Source organism: Trachemys scripta, chromosome 13 (genome assembly GCF_013100865.1).
Source record: "Trachemys scripta elegans isolate TJP31775 chromosome 13, CAS_Tse_1.0, whole genome shotgun sequence".
Lineage (NCBI taxonomy): Eukaryota > Metazoa > Chordata > Testudines > Emydidae > Trachemys > Trachemys scripta.
The window spans coordinates 29,334,842-29,354,099 of NC_048310.1; the positions used below are offsets into that span (position 1 = coordinate 29,334,842).

The 19,258-nt window shown below is 40.5% G+C and overlaps 1 protein-coding gene across 3 annotated transcripts; it reads right to left on the reverse strand.

The window, feature by feature from the left end:
- Positions 1-534: 534 nt before the first annotated feature.
- On the reverse strand, positions 535-18,181 carry SALL1 (spalt like transcription factor 1). Of its 3 annotated transcripts, XM_034788226.1 has the most exons (4): positions 17,968-18,181; positions 17,199-17,291; positions 4,216-7,628; positions 535-3,169 (listed from the first exon to the last, which is right to left on the reverse strand). In XM_034788226.1, the coding sequence occupies exons 2-4, from the start codon at positions 17,272-17,274 to the stop codon at positions 2,729-2,731; spliced, it is 3,930 nt and encodes a 1,309-aa protein (XP_034644117.1). In that variant the 5' UTR covers positions 17,275-17,291; positions 17,968-18,181; the 3' UTR covers positions 535-2,728. The 3 variants fall into 3 exon arrangements, with proteins under 3 accessions (XP_034644117.1, XP_034644119.1, XP_034644118.1); XM_034788228.1 differs by lacking the exons at positions 17,199-17,291; positions 17,968-18,181 and adding an exon at positions 15,138-15,661; XM_034788227.1 differs by lacking the exons at positions 17,199-17,291; positions 17,968-18,181 and adding an exon at positions 9,000-9,092.
- Between the last annotated feature and the right edge of the window lie 1,077 nt (positions 18,182-19,258).

Sequence of the window (19,258 nt, forward strand, 5' to 3'; positions counted from 1 at the left end):
TAAAAAGACATTATAGACAATACCCTACTCATAGGTGAATGCCACCCCCCTGCTGCGGAGTTTGTTATTAATGAAAAAGTTTACCACACCATGCCAAGAGTTCATCTGCACTGGCTGGAAGCAGTGCATAGCTCTTCCCACAGCCATGTTTGTAAGTATAGGGCCAAATTCTTTTCAGCAGTTACCGCAGCCGAGAACTGACCTTTTTGCTATCTGACTTTTTTCGTCCCCAGGATGTCAAAAGGCATTAAACAGTGCTTTAATAGTTTTCCCTCTGCATGGCAGTAGGGCCCATAATTTATCATTTTTAATGGAGGACTGAGTTTTACATGGCTTAATACTGCCCCCAGTGAAAGTCACAGGTAAAGCTCCAATGAACCTGAACAGGTTAGGTTCTAAGATGAACAAAACAAAAACACCCCACATTTAAAGTTTAAAAAAAAAAAAAAAAGTCTGCTAAAACCTTGTTTCTGCCACTTAGGGACACAAAAGTAGAGGTATTCTAAAAAGGTAATTCATATTTAATGTCATTAATTAAATCATTAGTCTGTTTAATTTGTCTTTGAGGCTAAAATGACTCAATTTTAGATGTACACTACCTCTAGTGTACATTTACATGTTAACAAATCTGCATATTATATGTGACTCATCTGGTACATAAATCTAACAGTAAAAGACATACATTTTTCTAAAGGCATTAGTGTTTATAGTGTATTTAGGATGCATAGTCATTAAAATGAAAAAGAAAAATTCCCTATGAAAAATAGTTACTGCACAGGATATAATTTCCAAGTTAAGTCTCAGCATTATACTGTACATTCTCCCCTATCTCCAACTCAAGATAACAGAAGTAAATAGGCTACAAGGGCCTAAATTCTTGTCAAAATGACATTTAAAAAAATAAAAATATTTGAATTATCAGCGTGCAAAAATACACAATATACATAAAACTAGAAATTGTCATTTGTTTTAAACCTGTATAATTTAAAAACTGCCAAAATGATTGTTTTACTTCAAATTAAAAAGTTAAAAAATATAATAAACCCTCAGGCAAAAATTGTGGACCCAATCTTGCGTCCCAAAACTCACATTACAGTCAATGATAGTTGTGGGTGCATAAGGAATGCTAGATCAAACCTGTAGGGAGCAAGGCCACATTGATTCCTCCTCCCTACCCCCATATAATACATGAAGGTTTTTAGTGGACATTTTAACTCTGACAAAGCAGGATAAACATGCCACAATCATACAGTCTCACAAAATAAAGTAAATATCAAATCTAAAACATTTGAACCAAGTGAAACCTTAAATCCAATATAAATTTCCTTCAAAGGAAACTTACCTAGTCTCGATAAGGCCATTGTTAGCAGCATTTTTTATAAAGAGATGAAGAATGCCAAAATATCTACAATTTGATGATTGGAGTAGGGATATCACTGAATAGTTAAAAAGGACAAGGTTCCCACTCTTAGTGGATATGCAAATATAAACTAACCATTAATATGCAATAAACATATGTATACCACACATACATATAGATACACAGACATATACATACCTGGATAGTCCTCTAATACCCAGGGGTAAGGTTAAATAATACATTCAAAAGACATTATTAAATACAAATACACTTTAAAAACACAGAGACAACATTTTATCTGTTGCAAAAATGTATTTGATTACTCAAGTAAAATTACAGTATCTCTGTTGTTAGTATTAAATGTTAAAGAAACTGGACCTCTTTTCCTTTCAACTTTCCAAGAAAGTGCATGTAACAGTCCAAAGTTGTGTTCCCCACCCCCCATATCTAATACAAAATAAACAAACACTATCCTTGTTCCCTTGGTCAAGAAGTAGGGCTTGGTCTTGCAAGGAACATATGTACATTTTAATGAAAGTGATATTTCTTATTGTATATACAGGAGCATCTACATTTGTCCATGGAAGGTTGTTCAAGATGCTATACTTAGCAGCATTGTGAAAGTCCAGCACATTTTCTATAATGAATATACCTACAAGGCAAAATGTTACGTCTCAGTTTCAACTACCAAAACAACACTTTTGTATCTTCTCTAATAATCTGCGTGCTTATTACTGTACAGAAACTTATGAACATTTAAGACGACTCAAGTAAAAAGCACAATACAAATAACAGTTCAAAACGAAAAATGTTAAATCTACAAAAATTAAAGCAGTTTTAATTTTGTAATAAAAATCAAAAACTGAGCTTGTAAAGGACCCACACTGTTCAGTCATATTCTCCGCTTTCAGTCCTTTTCTTAATTCTGTTTGGAAAATTAAACAATGTGTTGCTGATAAAATTTCCAGCGAGATCAAAGTATACATTTATATACAGACTTTTATTAGAGATCTAATGCATCACGGAGGTGGTGCATCAATACCAGAGTTCATGTTAAACTGGATATAGAAAATAAGTTAATGCCAGAAAAAGATCACCTAGCAGAACAGACTTGCAACTGCCATAAATGTTACAGCATGTTTACAGCACTCTAGTCGATTAGTATTTAGTTCAAAATACAGGAGACCAAAGTTAATGCTTGCATTTGTTTGCAAAGCAAGGTTATATCACTAATAAATAAGCTCTCTTAGAACTCTAGAAGTAGAACATGGTACAAAAAGAATGTCTTTATAATGTTGTCGTTTGTAGACTTGTAAAAAGCAACCCTAGGTTGCACTATTTGCAGGAATGTTATTGATAAGGTTTATTCTAATTTGTTACAATTTCTTTGTTGTCTTCCACAAAACGTGTAAAACGGAAGTTTGTCCCATTTTCGTTGCTTGCCATTTTCTCCAGACCAGCTAGAGGTGCATTAGGTTCAGAATTCTGGAGCTTCTCCAGGCTTCCAGTCAACCCACTAATAGGTGAACTGCCTCCATTGCCCAGGCTTCCAGGAATTGGAGGGATGCCACCATTCTGAATGACTGAGATCTCATTGGTCTTCATAGCCAAGCCATTGGAGAGTGCAGCTGCATACTGATTCCAGAAGCTGGAAGGGTCTCCGTTTCCTGACCTTGCAGCCAAATCTTTCTGAAACATTTCTGGGAATTTTACAGGATTGCCTCCTAGAAATGTCATGGGACCATCCACGGAAAGTCGTCTGCCTCGTCTCGCCGGAGTGCTGTTCCACATGTGAGTGCCCATGTGAACCTGCAAGAAGGGAGTAGGTGGAGGAAGGAAGGTAGTTAGCAGTGGAATTTCATTCTGACTGATCAAATATACCTTAACACAAAACAAAGAAGGCAGTCCATGTGTCTATTCTTATTTATGTAAAGAACACCACTAAAGGTAAAGGATGTAATATTCCAGTTCAGATCAGTAACAACAAATAAGATTCATCTGGACCTAGGTACCAGCATTATGCAGAATGCCCATCTTTTTCCTGCTGAACAATACATTTCTTATTACTCTTTTTCATTACATGTATTTAGTTTATAATAGCCTTATGTTATTCAGTCAATTGCAGCTAGCTACTTTCAGGATTAAAATTGCTATGTCCACTTTCATTGCAATGGTAAGTATTGTATTTGACACTCTTTACCCTATAAATGTCCTTTTCAGACAGGAAGAAAGTATCCTTTACTGATTGCTCATCGGAGAACCTTGTGTATAGACAGAATGGCCTGAAAGTAATTATTCATCTCACATTACTGGCAGAAATCTCTAGAGAAATACTCTGTCAACAGAAACATGTACACAGTAAAGTGCTCAACTAGTGTTCTAGAACTTAAGTATATTTGCTTTTTCAACACATCAGTAGGAAATGTTAGTTATATAATCAATTAAAATAATGCCTATTAGTTCAAGAATTAGTTAGAAACAAGTCTGTTGTGAGTGAGAGTTACGAAAATACTATATTTAAGATGCAGTGCTTAATAAGTAATGTACGCAGTACACTTCATGCATATCTTTAATTAAACACCCTCTAGCAACATTCAGCTATCCTGTTTCATAGACTACATAGTGAGTTTGGTGCATTTTATCAAACCAGAAATAGCTTGCTGCATTAAACTCTTCAATCCTGTTCAAAACGCCAGGCACCCAGCATGAGACAATCTACTGGTGCCAAAGCTAACCAAATAAAACCATTTTTCATACCCTAGATATCTAAAAGTAGCATTGTTGACAACATTACAGGTGTAAATGTAAATAAACAAAAACAAAAAACCCCACCACAACAGCAAGAAGGAAAGTACCTTAAGATTGCCTTTTGTCGTGAAAGCTCTTCCACATATAGTGCAGGCAAAAGGCTTTTCGCCAGTGTGTGTCCTTTCATGAATCTGCAAAGCACTAGAAGATGAAAATGTTTTCCCACATGTGTTGCAGTAGTGCTGTTTGGGAGTTCTTCGGGGTAGAGTTGGAAGCAGAACTGGTGATGTGGCAGAAGATGGCAAAGGCCCCAGAGGAACAAGACCAGGCGGTGTTTCTTTGCTATCCTGAGGAGAGCCGTGCAGAAAGCCATTAACCTCAGTCTTTATGAGAGATGACAATGAATTAGCAGGTATAACTGAAGAGTTCTGATTAGGGCCAATATTGGAATTGGGCTCAAAAAGCTGTGATGGCAGATCTCGCATTTGATGTGTCAACATATGCTGCTTCAAATTACCCTTTGTGGAAAAGCCACGATTGCAAACTGTGCAAATAAATGGTCTCTCTTTGGTATGACTTCTGTAATGAATGTCCAAGGCACTCTGACAAGCAAACGTTTTGCCACAAATGTCACACGCTGTGTTTTTAAATTTACCTCTATCTCTGAAAGGAAAGAGCATACTCAAAGATTCTTCTTTAATTATTTTGTCTGTGTTACTAGATGTCAAGTCCAAAGCACCACCGTTAGCAGGGGTTGGAGACAAACCATTGGCAAACTCACTTGGTAAAGCTCTTAGTTGTTTCTCTTCAATACTTGGTGATTTGTGGTAATCATTAGTGCTGTTGGATGGGGACAAAGCCTGCATAGAAGAGGTAGACTCTGAGATAGCAGGACTTCCAGCACTTTGGCTTTCCATATCACCACCAATAGACGATGAATCATTTGTCATAACATCCCCCTCCACTGACCCATTTTCAACTGATTTTAAGCTAGCTTGAAGTTGTTCAGCAAGTCCTGCATTGATCATCTTCATTTGATTTTCTAAAGCAGCAATACTTGACATTTCCAGTGGCAGAGGGGAAGAAGATAAGCTGTCTTGGGATGCATCCACAGATTTAGGTGTATCTGGCACGCTGCTGTCAGGACAGTCTTCCATGTTCTCGTCTGAGAAGTTGTCTAGATCATCAAAATTCTTCTCATCAAAAGATCCGGTGTCAGATTCCATTGACTCTGGATAGTTTTCTGTGACAGGCGTATTGGGAATCTGTCCTCCCATATGCATTCTGATATGCTGCTGTAGCACAACAGCATTGGTGAACTTTTTCTGGCAGATCGGGCATGAATGTTGTACTCTCAGCGGGGGCATGGCACGATGAACACTGTAATGAGTCTTTAAATTTCCTTTAGTCGTGAAAGCACGACCACAAATTTTACATTTAAATGGCCTTTCACCAGTATGTGTGCGATAATGCATTTTTAATGCACTCTGGCAACTGAGAACTCGATGGCAAATAATACACTCATTAGGATCGGTTGCCTTTTTGTCAATATTTTCCACCAGTTGCTGCAATTTTGAGGTTTCTGATGCCGACGTTGAATCTAGTAGTCCTCCAAATGGAAACTTTGCCTTAAATTGCTCCGACATTAGAGGCATCAGTGGATTTGTAAAAGTGACAATGCTGTTCGAGCTGGAGTCTGCTGCCGGTGAACTCACAGAGCTGTTAATATTAGCGAAGGAGTTTGAAGTGTAAGTGTTTTCTTCTGTTTTCCCATTTGTGGTAGGCAAAGCACTGACTTCTGCCTCATCTGAGTGTCCATTTGAATTTTTTATAGCAGGATCAGCTACTCCCGAGTCACTTTTGACAGAACATGGAGGGCTAGCCAAATGATGGCTAATGGGAATAGGTTGAGGCTCCTCAGTTTTGATAAATGGTGTCAAGCTTGGAATTGTTGGTGGGAGTGGCAGGCCAACAGAAGTAGTCAAAGTAGACAAAACTGGCTTGCTGTCCAGCCAGCTGGTTACAGGTTTCTCTGGTGGGATAGACATCCCATAAGGAATACCTGTGCTTGTCGGAATATTGTCCAAATGCTCTGGCACTGGGTATGGATTCATTTGAATATGAGGGTATTTTTCTTTATGACGCTGAAAGTGGACTTTTAAATTTCCCTTTGTGGAGAATCTGTTTCCACATATGTTGCATTTGAAGGGCCTCTCGCCAGTGTGAGAACGTAAGTGAATCTGCAAGGCACTGTCACTCCCAAAGACTTTCGCACAGAACCTGCATTTATGTTTAAAAAATGCCTCATCAGAAGTACTTTTTGCTTCAAAAGCAGTTACATTTGGTGGCTTGCTTTTTCTTTGCTGTGCCAAGGCAGTCAAGGAGTTTAAATCCTCTGCAGGTGTTCCAAGATTGGACAAGGGGTTGGAGAAAACCGAGTTATTAGGGGCGGGTTGAGGTAGAAGTGGATTAGATGCAGGACTTAATAAACTGCTTATTGCAAAAGCTGGTGAAGATGATGCTGATACTGGTGGGTTGCTGAGCTGTGAGCCACCAACATTTGAAGCCACTTTTTCTGAGGACGGTGTTGTAACTGCTGCTGCCAGTATGTTAATATTTGGAGAAGAGCCACTACTGGATGGAATTATAGTATTGCCAGAGTTGCTCTGAGGTAGCTGTATAGGGGGTAGTTGTTTCAAACCACTGATGCTGGCAGATTGACTAGCAAGGCTTTGTGCTAATCCAGCTGCCGCAGCCAGCTGCTGGGATAAATGGGAACTTAACGTGGACAAGGGGTTGGCAGATGTTCGTAAAGTACCTTGAGAAGGGCTAGATGATGTTGACACGTCTGTGTTTTGGGAAGCCAACAATAATATTTGGTGACGAATTTGTTCAATCAGTTGCAACTGGTGGATCTGCTGTTGCTGTAAAGCCAACAGTTGCTCCATTAGGGCAGGTACAGCAAGCTTATTATTTGACGCACCATTACATCTCGCTTCCTGTGAGAACTGTGCTACCGCCACTTTCGTACTTTGAAGGTTTTCTATTATGACATTGCTATTTATCACTGAAAAGTTGCCTAATGCTGTCAGATCCCCTATTTGAGGTAGAGAGGTTGTTATAGCTGAGGTACCCATTGTGGAGCTGTTACTGCTTGTAATACTATTGTTGACGCTCTTGGAACTGCTACTGCTATTGTTAATGCTGGAAGCCTCCGCATCCATGGATTCTTCCTTGTCAAGTTTGTTATGCTCTGAAAGGTCACTGCAGTCTACTTGATCTGTGTTATTAACTGTGTCATTCATCTGTTCATCAGGATTATCAGAAGGGGAACGAGGAGGGAAGGTTTCAGAAGGAGAAGCTGGATTTTCATTCACAATTAAAACTAATTGATTTTTAGTACAGTTCTTCTTGTGTTGCAGGAGATCTGATAATTCAAAGAACTCAGCACAGCACCTGCCACAGACATGGGCATCCTTGTTCTTAGTGGTTCGATTTGCGTGACCCTTTTCTGTGTTTCCTAAAACATCAAAAGATGATGGATTAGAAACTGGAGCAGAAACACAGAAATTTCTCTAGGACATTTTTATTTTAATCTACTGTTTTTAACTCTCAAACTACAACACGCAAAGATTGTATGTGAAAACAGATCAATATTAGTGCTTCCCAAATATTGCTCATGACTGATTTTTAAGACCGTACACGGGTGTTGTATTAATCCCTATGTCTTAGATGATCACTATGATTTCCTTCAGATAATCCATCAAAATATAAAATACTATGAACTGAAGACATTGGGGCATAATGAAATTCCATAGCAAAGTATTGATTTCCAATATTTCATACTGCTTATTGTCTAGTTGTCCACTGAGCGCAAATCAACCATTTGAAGGACCCATTAGACTCTCAAGTTCCTGTCAACCTTGTTCATTTTCAACGGAATCAAAGATATCTGTGACAGTTGCCCCTGTCACTAAACTAATTTGTAGTCATTCAAGGTCCCAATCAGTTGTTGACAAGAAAAAAAGTGCATATCACTAAGCTACAGACTGACAACTCAAAAAAAAAAAAAAAATCGCTTTTGAGTCTCCACATAAGACCTAAGCTAACTTTGATTGTATAGCAAAGATTAGCTTTCACATCAAAAGTTAATTCCACTGTAACTGGAGACTTCGAGCTGAATAAAAAGGAAAAATTCTCAATAAAAAGGAAAAATATTCATATTTCACGAATAAAGTATTTTTTTCTAAACCCATTTATTATGCTTTGACTCATGTTTGGTTTTAAGACTGAAGAATGATAAATCTGCTACTCTTCAGCAAAAGAACGCCTTTTGGGATAGATTCAGAACTCAGTTATGCTAGTGTAAATCTGGAGTCGCTCCATTAACACAAAGGAAATACTGTGGATTTACGCCAGCCAAACTGAGATCAGGATCTGACCTCAAATCTATAAACCCTGCGTAAGTTTTACATTTCTGAATAAACATCAAGACAGATGATCGGTTAAAAGGAAATGTTCACATACAATAAGAAAGAAGTCTTGGTTTTAAGTTTGATCATTCTATGCAGTTTTACTTGTCTGAATGCATTTAAAAACTATTTGCTCTTAACTGTTGTCAATTGTTTAACAGATTGTACTGAACCTCTCATTATAAAATCCTTTCATTTCATGTTTGTTTCCACTAGTTGCTCACATTTCTTATCACTAGGATCCATTTGTAAATTAAACATTAAAAAATCTCTGACTCTAAACTAGCTGATCCTATTCAAAGACAGGATGGCTCCCTATTGTTTGCTCAGCATGAGGACACCAACTTCTGTTGTACAAATGGTGTGTGGTCATCTCGGAAGGCTGTGGAAAAAAAAAAACTGTTTAATTCAAGGATTACCTCCCTGCATGTTTCTCTCCAGTACTAAATCAGATAATAGGCGGTTTCCATTACTTCCAAATTAAATCTCAAAGAAAACTAAAATAAAAGTTCCTGTAAAAAGTTGAGAAACAAACTAATGATTAGTTTCAAATTCTCATTTGTTAAGACAAAAGAGACATTTCTTTTATAATGCAAACAAAGTGAGATGTGATGCAGATTATTAGCATTATTTTTTTTAAAGATTTTGTTCCCTCTCTCTCTTTACCCAAATATATATTGTATATACTATGATGTAGAGCTTAGCATGAACACCCAAAAATTGCAGGATATCTGTTGCAATTGATATTTTGTTTAATTAACTAGTTGATGCCATATTTTATAGATCTTCTACTGATGCATATCTCAAAAAAGTTAAATGTAGGTGTGAAAATAGGTTTATATACACACATCTGTATTAACAAGCTATAAGGTAGGAGAAGAAAGCAACAATTATGATTCAGTTTTTAAGTTAAAGTTCACTCATACTAATTAGTGTTGGATTCCAATACACATTTTATGTACTTTTAGAAATATGTTATTGTTTAGTGTTCAAAAATGAAGCAAAATATTAAATGAAATTTATTAAAGTTGTGTACTTTTCTTTAGTCACTGTGCTATTTAACTCCAGATAAAAATAATATGACAAACATTCCACTTAAGGCTTTTTATTTTGACAACCTATTTCAAATGATGCATCCATTTCAGAAGCTTATTTTAAACTAGGAAATGCAATTCCTAATATATTCAACAGAAATGTTATTTCTTTCTCTTTGCCATTTCCATATGTAATGGTTATGTTTCCATCTACTTTTACAGCCAATTATGAAGGAACAAAAGCTATTCTGTTTGTTCACACATTTTCAACAAAATGCATTAAAACTATTATGTCAGCATGTTCTATTAAGCTCTGCATTCAGTGGAAAATACTTTTCAACCAGATCACATTTATCAAAACATAAAGCCACTTTAAAACACAGTTTTGCTTGGTCAGCTGTGCTTAGATAAATAATGGCAGATTCAGAACTAAATAACTAGCTAGGGAAATCAGAAAACTGACTTAATCAATTAAACACATTACAACAATTTGCTTCAAATATTTAGCACTTCTATATGGAGATTAAAGAATATTTTAGTTCTTTAGTTCTTTTTTACTTGCAAAGTATCTGATATTCTTGCTTTACAAAGAAAGGTATGTGTACAAAATAACCTAACTGCTACTTTTCCATACCAGAAATTGACTAGTGTTCTAGCACAATACATATTAAAACATGAAATAAAGTATGTGTATATATTTATATTTTAAAATAGGTTAAGCACGTGAATACTGCAGAAGTTAAGACGTCTGTCATATCATAAGAACAATAAACTACATCGATAGATCAAGCAAAAATAATATTGGGGGCTTAGATTTTTGTAACATTTTTCATCTTGATATTTGATCATGAATTGCATTCACTGGGTTTAATTTTTGTTTTCTTAAATGCAAAAAATAGGCGTCTCTATATTAAAATAGATCTTAATTTTACAGTTACCTGTAGATTATGACTTCCACTATGGGGAGTGAGGGGGGCAAGAAGTGGCACTATTAAGTAATAATTGAGGTTTAAAATGACAGATCTTGAAAAGTAGATTTCATAAAATTGATAGTAAGACATACAGCATGCTTTCCTCTGCATATTTAATTTCTATTGTATTCTAATCACATCTGTTAGCTTTCTAAGTATTTCCTTGAATGATCTGTTCTAAATAATAGTAATTGGTGACCTGACTAAATAAAGTTTCTTTGTTGTGCCTATCATGGTGAAGAAACCTTCCATCTTGCTTTTATGTATCCTGTAAAGAATTAACAGTAAAATTAAATCTGCAGTGGGTAGCTATATAGAAAATTCAAAACAGCAGTAATTATGAAAAAAGTCTACAACTTTTTAAAAGACATCAATGACACTTTGGATTGTTCCTGGTCAGATGTTGATTTTCTAGTTTACAGGTTTCTTAAGGATCATGAAAAATTTCTGGTGCTCAAATATTACTCATTTCAAACTTGGGAATTTTGAACCACTTGAGATGCATATTCTAGAATGAGAACTAAAACATTCCATAATCCTCAAACTTGTAAAATGAAAAAATAAAATAAAAATCTGCTTTGCTTAGCGAGATGACTGAACGACTTAAAACAAAATTTTTAAAAGGTTTTGAACTGCAAGTGTATTTATGTTTTCAAAATGACTGCTCACCAAAATTCCCATTATAATAATGACATGCTTCTGTGTCTATAAACTTTTAGCCAACCCTCTCTCTCAGTTAAGCAACTCAGAAATGCAATCTAAATCCCAGTTTGCATGAATTTTTTTAAAGTGTCCCCGGTGAATAAAAATATTTTAATTAACTGCCCCCTTAATTGATCTATTAAGTGGGAAATTTAAAATCACAAGATGTTATTCTGAAGAAAACAAGTTATAATATATTGAGGGGAGTGTTGTTCACATTCAATTCAGTTTCTTATCTTTTCTGTATTATAACTCGTAATTTGCTCAAACTATTTATTCATATATTAAATTCATTCAAACAAGGAGTCTACAATTTAATAATCAAAAAACAACCACAAAAGATTACCAAGCTATCTTAAAACTAGGAACAAATCCATCTAATGAACACAATTAAAAAATGTCTTCCCTACGGATGAATCAAAATGAACACTAGATGGGGTTCCAGTTGCAATAGTTTCTTCAAAAAGTTGAGTGTAGTTTCACTGTTCCAGTGACACGTAAAAGAAAGGCTCCTTAAGGTTATATCTAAACTTTGGCTACATAAACATTGGCAAAAGGACAAGAAACTAAATCCCTGTTGTTTAGAGGGTAAAACGGAGCTATGGGAACTACCTGTCAATCTCCTCTTCGGGGGTCTGGCATCTAAGGGGACAGGGGAATAGGGTTAGCAAAAGAAGCAAAGCTGATAAGGCAAAGCTAAAATAAACTACTAACTTCCTGCTATGCGACCAGTAAGACTCAATTCGGGGGTCACTGGCAAGATATTGAAGTACATATTGTGATCTGAACCCTGTCACCTTTCAATGGAAGGAAGCTAGCAAAGGTTAAAACAGCTAACACTTAAGTAACTCCTAGCACCACTCATACGAACTTTCTTGACTATATGCTCGTGTATCAACCACTTCACTTGTATTTTCCAATTTTTAATTCTTAAAGAAGATTTTACGGGATACAAATGTCATGCACCTTAAATGGTTAGAAAACCCCCCAGCAATCAGTGCTTTCTTGGGTGATTCTTCATCCGCGAATGTCTGTTTTGCTTTTTACTAACAATTTCAATAAGCTTAACTGTATTTTTCCCCTAATAAGATTGCTTCAGTAAAAATGACTGTTTCCACATATGGTTAAAACGGACTTGCACAGAAAACTTGAAGATGGTTAAATATATGAAAAGCACAGTCTGTAGATACATAGTTGTGACTTATCAGCACACGTTATATTAGGTGCACGATAAACAAAATAAATCTGGGAGAGTTGGAGAGAGTGTGAGTGTGAAGGGAAACCCACACAACATGGGCCTGATTTCACATTCAGTATGCCAGTTTAACCCCACTGACTTCACTAGAACTACTTCTGACTTACATCAGCGTAAGCAATATCTGATAAGGCCCACTACATCTAGTGCACTGCCTTGCAAAAATGTAAGAAATATATATAAATTGTAATCAAGCCTGATCAAATACAGTTATCTCACAGATTATGTAATGAGCTAAAAGAAGCCTGACTAAACATGTACTCCTTCCAAGTATTCGGTCTTGCAAGTGTTATTAAATAAACAACAAAATAACCATCGTTTTTAATAGCTGCCTGGGCCCACAGATCATTCTGGGAACCATCTAGTGCTACAGTGAATAATGAAATTCTATTATTTACTAACATCAGATGAACTGATTCCTCTGTATGGAAGAGGAGCAAGTATTATATCTGCAGCAAATGCTAGCTGCATTGCTCTTCTGATAGAACCTTTGCTCCAAAATAATATTCTGTTGTATGATTAGGCCAGGAAGCTCCTACAATCCAAAAAACCTCCAAAAAACAAAAACCACAAACCAACCAACCAACCAACCAGAAAAAAGAAAGAAAAAAAGGAGCTCAAAATGTAATAAGAAAATATCACAATCTCAGTTATTAACAAAAAGAAATAATCCAACTGCCTTTTGTACATTTTCCACCAGTAATTAGTTACTTGTTGAATATCATTTATGTCAAAAGTCGCTTCTATTAGTCTGATTTCTGTCCTGCTTATGCCAGTACAAAGGTATTATGCGTCCACATTCACAGGATATAATGAAGCCAAGTTTCCTTATTCAATGACTGCACCAAAAATATATTTGAAATGTTAAATCTTCAGAGTAAGGATATACTGCATTGACCCTAAACTTTGAAAGAAAATGTTCTTAAAAAAAAAAAAAAAAAAATCAAATGTATGTTTCTAAGACATGGATGAAGTTTCTTTTCAAACTACTTTCTATTGACCCTTAACCGTGAATACGTCAGAGTTTCCTAAACTAGAACTCAAAACAGACATGACAAATTTTTGACAGAAACCTGGTTTTTCATTTATTCTCTTAAATATTCCTTCATGTCACATTATTGCAAGTGTTGTTAAAGTAGCAGCGATGCCAAACTTGTCTGATTCCCGAAATTGTAACTGAGCTAACAAACCTGAATTCACTGCATCCAAAAAAAAAAAAGAGGAATGGGGAATTTGTTTGTTTTGTTTTTTGCAATTTTGAGGCATATCACGAAAAAATGTTTCGTACCTATCTCAAATGTATCCACTATAAATTTAAGAACTTCTCAAATGCATAAAGCATTCCTTTAATTCACTTCTTTAGGGTTAGTTTTATACTAATATTGCAACAGCATTCTAAATCCTGTAACACTATTACAAAACATACCCTCCAGGCAATGTAGTCAAAACTTATTGTCCAAGCATGTAAAACAGTCATAACCTAAAACATTTACTACTGAAAGGAGGGAAAAGGCTCCTAACAGGGTTTCTAATAACCTACTGCTTTTTCTAGAGAACCAACATTTTAAAAAAATATATATACAAAAAAACCTTAATTATTTACTTAGTTAACTTAAGTTACTAGCCAGGAAAACCAAATGAAAGATTATCTAAATACCATTATTTTAGTGAAATCCAACTATTTTAAGTACATCATTTAGCAACAGGCAAGAAAGCTTCTCAGTTAACATTCCTTTCTCACACCCCCAGTGTCTTGCATCTGAAAACATGTGCAAAAATCAGATCAAAAGACTAAAAATAGGAAAGAAAAAAAGGGGTGAGAGTGTAGGCAAGATTTTATTAAGATACTTGAAGGTGCTTTTATCAGTGTCCTTTAGCAACAAAATTTTTAAAAATAAAGACTTTGTCAAGAGATGCGATTAAACAAATTGAAGATGTGAAAAATAGCCCTTTGATTCTCCAGCAAGATAAATTAACTTCCATCTATGCTTTCCCTCTTTGCTTACTTGGTAAAGTTCAGAGCTCTTTTTAGGGCACTGGTGAAAGGATAAATAAAACCTAACCTTTCCCCAACTCATGCTTGAAATTTCAAAGCTGAAGGAAAAAAAACATTTCAAGATAAAATAAGTGTCTTCAAGTGAAATTAAATTAATTGAATTGAACCCGGTGGCAAAATAGCAATGCATCCAAACACATGAAAATTCACCTCACCACCCCAAAAAGGTACAAATAAAAATAAAAAAACCAAAACGTTTCCTTCCAGAAATCAAAATACTTCACAGAAACTTTTAAACAGTTACAAGAAATGGGTGCTATTTATTTATTATGATAATGATGATGCAAAGAAAGGTGTCTCAATATTTAAAAAAAAAAAAAAAAAACCTGAATGATAACAAAGCTACCATAACATCCTTCCAGCTTTCCCAGGGAGACCCGATTTACTCTGCAGATCTTGGTATCTTAGGTTACATTTGTTCCCAAACTCCTCATCAGCCCCCGTGCAACTTGGGGGGAGGGAAAGGAAAGGGGGAGCTGATAAATGGAAAATGAATTAGGACAGTTCAGAGATCACAGCTCCCATGTCCCCAAACCTACCTCAGTGGCGACCCTGATATGCATGGTGCTGAAAAGGGGGGTGGGGGGTGGAAGAGGGTTGTTTCCTGGCTGCTGCTTTAATGACTAATGCAGGGGGTTAATGGGGCTGAGGGAGAGCAGCTCCGGGCTCCTCTCCATGACTCACATCGCACACTGGCACCAGCTTCTGGCCAAGTCCCTCCGCAGCCAGCGCTGTGTTCGCTTTAGGAGCGTGGAGGGTTTGAAAAGAGGGACGAGTTAGAGCTTTGCTCGGAGAAGAAAAGGAACCCAGCACACCGAGCGGCTCTGAAAGTTAGCTGGGGAAGCCAAAGGTGCTGCCTAGCCTCGGGGCTGATGAGTGCCATCGTACCCAGCCCCAGCCAGGGAAAGGAAGGAAAAGGAAACGAGTTATTTATTCAGGGCCAACTCTCTTCATCCCCATCCGATTTGCCCTGAACACCGCATTACCCCCCAGGGCCAGGACAGAGGGAATCGCTCGGGAGATGATCTCTCCAGCTTCTTCTTCTTCTTAAAAAGAAAAGAAAAGAGATTTTGGCTGAGATCTCAGCCACACTCTCCTACCCACCAAAAACTGCCACAATTTCCAGTCTCAGGAAGTGCCCTGCAGAAATGAAAGACGAGGACCCCCCCCCCACACACACACACTTTCCTCCCACACCTATATTATCCATATCTACAGCCAGCCTCTTGAACGGACACCCGGTAACCGTTTTCATGTAACTTCCTGAATGGCCTGTTTATCCCCCGCCCCCCTCCCATTTCAAAATCGGCCCCCAGGTGCGAGTCCCGCTGGTGCGGGAGCAGAACTGCCCGGCCGGGGAGAAGATCCACAGGGAGCCAAACGGGGGGCAGGATCCCCCCTCCCGGGCTCAGCCTTCTCGGGCTCCCTCGCGGCTGGGTCTGAAGTGACCGCATCCGCCGAGGTGCGCTGGGCTGGGGCCGGGCAGGGGAGCCGGGCCTGCCTTTGGGACACAGGACGCGGAGACCCACTGCCACCTTCACCCCTGGCCCTCGAGCCTCATTGATCAGCCAGGCGCGTCCCAATCGCCCACTTTCTTACTTGGATTGTCCCCTGACCACTTGCCCCTGTCCCCCCCCCCCCCACTCTGCCGGTTTATAAAGTGCAAGCAGACACAGGTACAAGCCCCCCCCCCCCCCAATAAAACCGCCTTTCCCTGCACCAACGCAGGGCTTCTGGACCGCCTTTAAAACAAAAAATCACAGGCTCTCCAAAGCCAGCTACAGAGCAAGCCACCCGGGTTCCTCCTTTACCGGCCCCAAAGGAAGAAAAGAAACAAACAGCCACCCCACAACTAAAGGCCAGCCGCAAAGCCGCCCTCGCTGGAGCCGCTGCGAGCCCGGATCCCGCAGATACCAGGCGGCCAGAGCGAAGAGCGAGAAAAGTTACCAGGGGCAGGGAGGGAGCCAGCCAGCGCGTCAGTGCGGCGAGAAAGACTTTTATCTCCAGCACGCAAACTTTCTCCCCCCTTTAAAAGTGGGGCTTCAAATGCTCCGGAGGCGAGGGCTGCCGGGCAGCGCAGGTTTCCCAGCCATAGCGGGACTCCAGGGGGAAAGGGGGCAGGCAGAAAAAAAAAAAAGTAGGAAAGGGGCTTTTTCCTTTTTTATGGGGGGTGGGCGCAGAGAATAAGTGCGGTCAGGTCGGTGCATCCTTAGAAAACCCAAACCCAAACCTGACTTTTGTCCCGCTCCTCACTAGCCTCTGGGGTGTGGACTACAGAGGGGGTGTGGGGGAGAAATCCATCTCTTCTGGGGTCAGACTGCCAGATCATCAAAAAAAAAAAAAGGGGGGGGGGAGAGAGACACACAAATGCAACAAACACAGGAAACAGAAGGTTAATAAAATAATACAAACCCATCCTCAACAAGGGCAAAAATAGTAATATTAAAAAAAAAAACCACAACCAAAAAAACTCCGGCAGCTCCAGCGCTCTCTTCCCTTCCCCGGTGCAGTTTCCTAGCTGTCTCTAAGGTAAGTTGATCTATTTTGCGGGTGCGTGTTTGTGTTAAAATGTGTGCGAGAGAGAGATGGGAAGAACTCACCATTTCGCTGGGATAATAAGGCCAGCTCGGGGTCGGACTGGAAATGCTGAGGCTTCGCCTGCTTCCTCCGCGACATGCTGGCTCAAACATCAGCTGGGGCAGAATAAAAAATTACTAAAAAAAAATCTTCTCAAAATTACGGAAATCGAGCCTCCCCCCTCCCCAAGCCACGCCGCACCGCGCATGTGTCCTGCTATAATTATGATTATCAATAATGCATTGCGATTAATCATAGAGGGGCTCTTTGAAAGGCGATTGGCACATGGCCAGCTCTATTCAAACCCGCTCGCCTTAATCAATTAGGCGCTGATTTGCTGGAGACCCTTGTCTCTCTGCCGCTCCCACCCAATGAGTCGATCCATGTGGCAAGAGAGGGGGCTGGATTTCCCCAAAGCTGTTTGGATACAGTTTAACCCTCTTAGCAACCAGCTGGGACTGTTTCACGCCATCCCTGTTACTATAGGAATGTGTCGAAAACCTCTGCCCGCCCCCCGCTCGCTGCTGTCCCAAGCTCCTGGGTTGTTGTTGGGTTTCTGGTTTTTTCTGGTTACAAAAGGGGGCCAAGAGGAAAATGAAATCGTGTCTTCTCCGAGCGCACCGGGAGCGGGGATAATCAGGACGGGTTCCCCAAAGCAGCAAATGCACAGAGAGAGAAAGGACCCCCGGGAGCGGATCGCCCAGCTGCGGGGAAACGCTCCGTCTCTGCCCGTGCAGCGGGGACACGGGGGCCGGGTGGGGGGGACACTCAGGCCGGGCTTTTCCCGACTACCTTGCCCCGCGCTCAGTCAGTGCCACCGCCTCTGCCTGGGACCGTCCCATCCCCGCTCCGCCGGCGGCCGCGGCCAAGTTGTGTGTCTTGTTTTAACCTCTGCACCCATCCCAGATGCACCGTCCAGCCTCTCCCGGCCCCGGGCGGGGGGGACCGACAGGGGGCCGGGCGGGCCGGGCTGGGTCAGCGGCCGACGGGCTGGTCGCAACCTCACACGTTTCCCAGGACAATTACAGCAAAGTTTGTGCCCGGCTACGTCACAAGCCCGGCCGGGGAGGGGGAGGCGGCTCCGCCCCTGGCGGCGGCGCCGCCGGTTGGCTGAGGCCGGCGTCAATCTGCGGAATAGGGCGGCCGGGGATGGCTGGCGGCGGAAACCCGCCGACTCATCTGCCCGGTGGAGGCCGGGGCACGGGGGGCGGAGTCCGGAGGGGACCGGGCAGCTTTACGCGTTCCCAGGCTGGGGCACGGCTGCTCCCCTCTGCACAGGGTTGTCGGAGGGAGGGGGTGTGAATTCGGAGTGACACCCCCGCCGCCCCCTAGCCCAAAGCGAGATGAACTCCCGACTTTCGTTTTCTGCTCCAGAGTCCGAGGCTGAGCCGCGCCGGGCTTCCAGCCCCAGCTCCCGGGCAGCCGCCTGCAGCGTGAGCTCGCGGGACACGGGCAGGCGAGCCCCGGGGTTAGGAGCAGCCATGCCAAGCGCCCCCTCTGCTCCACACAGCCCGCTCAGCCTCCCCGCCTGAGCCCCGGGAGGTCGGTGCCTCGTCTGTTTCGGTGTGTGGCCAGACACGTACAGCCAGCGAGATGGGCTCTGGGCTGGGAAACTTCTTCTAACTCCGGATACGTACTTTTAACTCCGGGAGTCAGAATTGAGTTTATGACAGAGCAGCTCTTCTTGGGGTCAACACGGTTAAGAATGGACCCCCCCCCCCCCCCCCCGTGTATGGACATATAGGTGTCTCTCTGCCTCTTTATATGCACGTGTACAGTCGCGCGCACACACTCGTACGTGTAACAATAGATTAACCACATACGTGGTGTCCGCTAGACGTGTAGCAATTGAATACATCCTGCCCGAACCGCTCAAATGGCGCTCGGGCAGCACGAATACATCGTCAACCAATTTCATAATCGCGGAATAAAAAGTTCCGTTCCAAAGTTAGGAAGGTTCGATCCAGCCCCAGGATTGATACGTTGCACCCACAGAAATGCACGTACAGTACAACACGGACAGATGATGTTTGGTTTAGAAGTAGCTAAGCTATGGAGCCCTTTGTATTCCTCGTTCCTCTGC

Coding starts and splice junctions, on each gene's coding strand:
- SALL1 (XM_034788226.1), bottom strand. CDS start 17,274: ATGTCGCGGAGGAAGCAGGCGAAGCCTCAGCATTTCCAGTCCGACCCC. Junction 7,629..17,198: donor CTTATTATCCCAGCGAAATG/GTGAGTTCTTCC, acceptor TTGATGTTTTAG/GAAACACAGAAAAGGGTCAC. Junction 3,170..4,215: donor CGACAAAAGGCAATCTTAAG/GTACTTTCCTTC, acceptor CCCTTCTTGCAG/GTTCACATGGGCACTCACAT.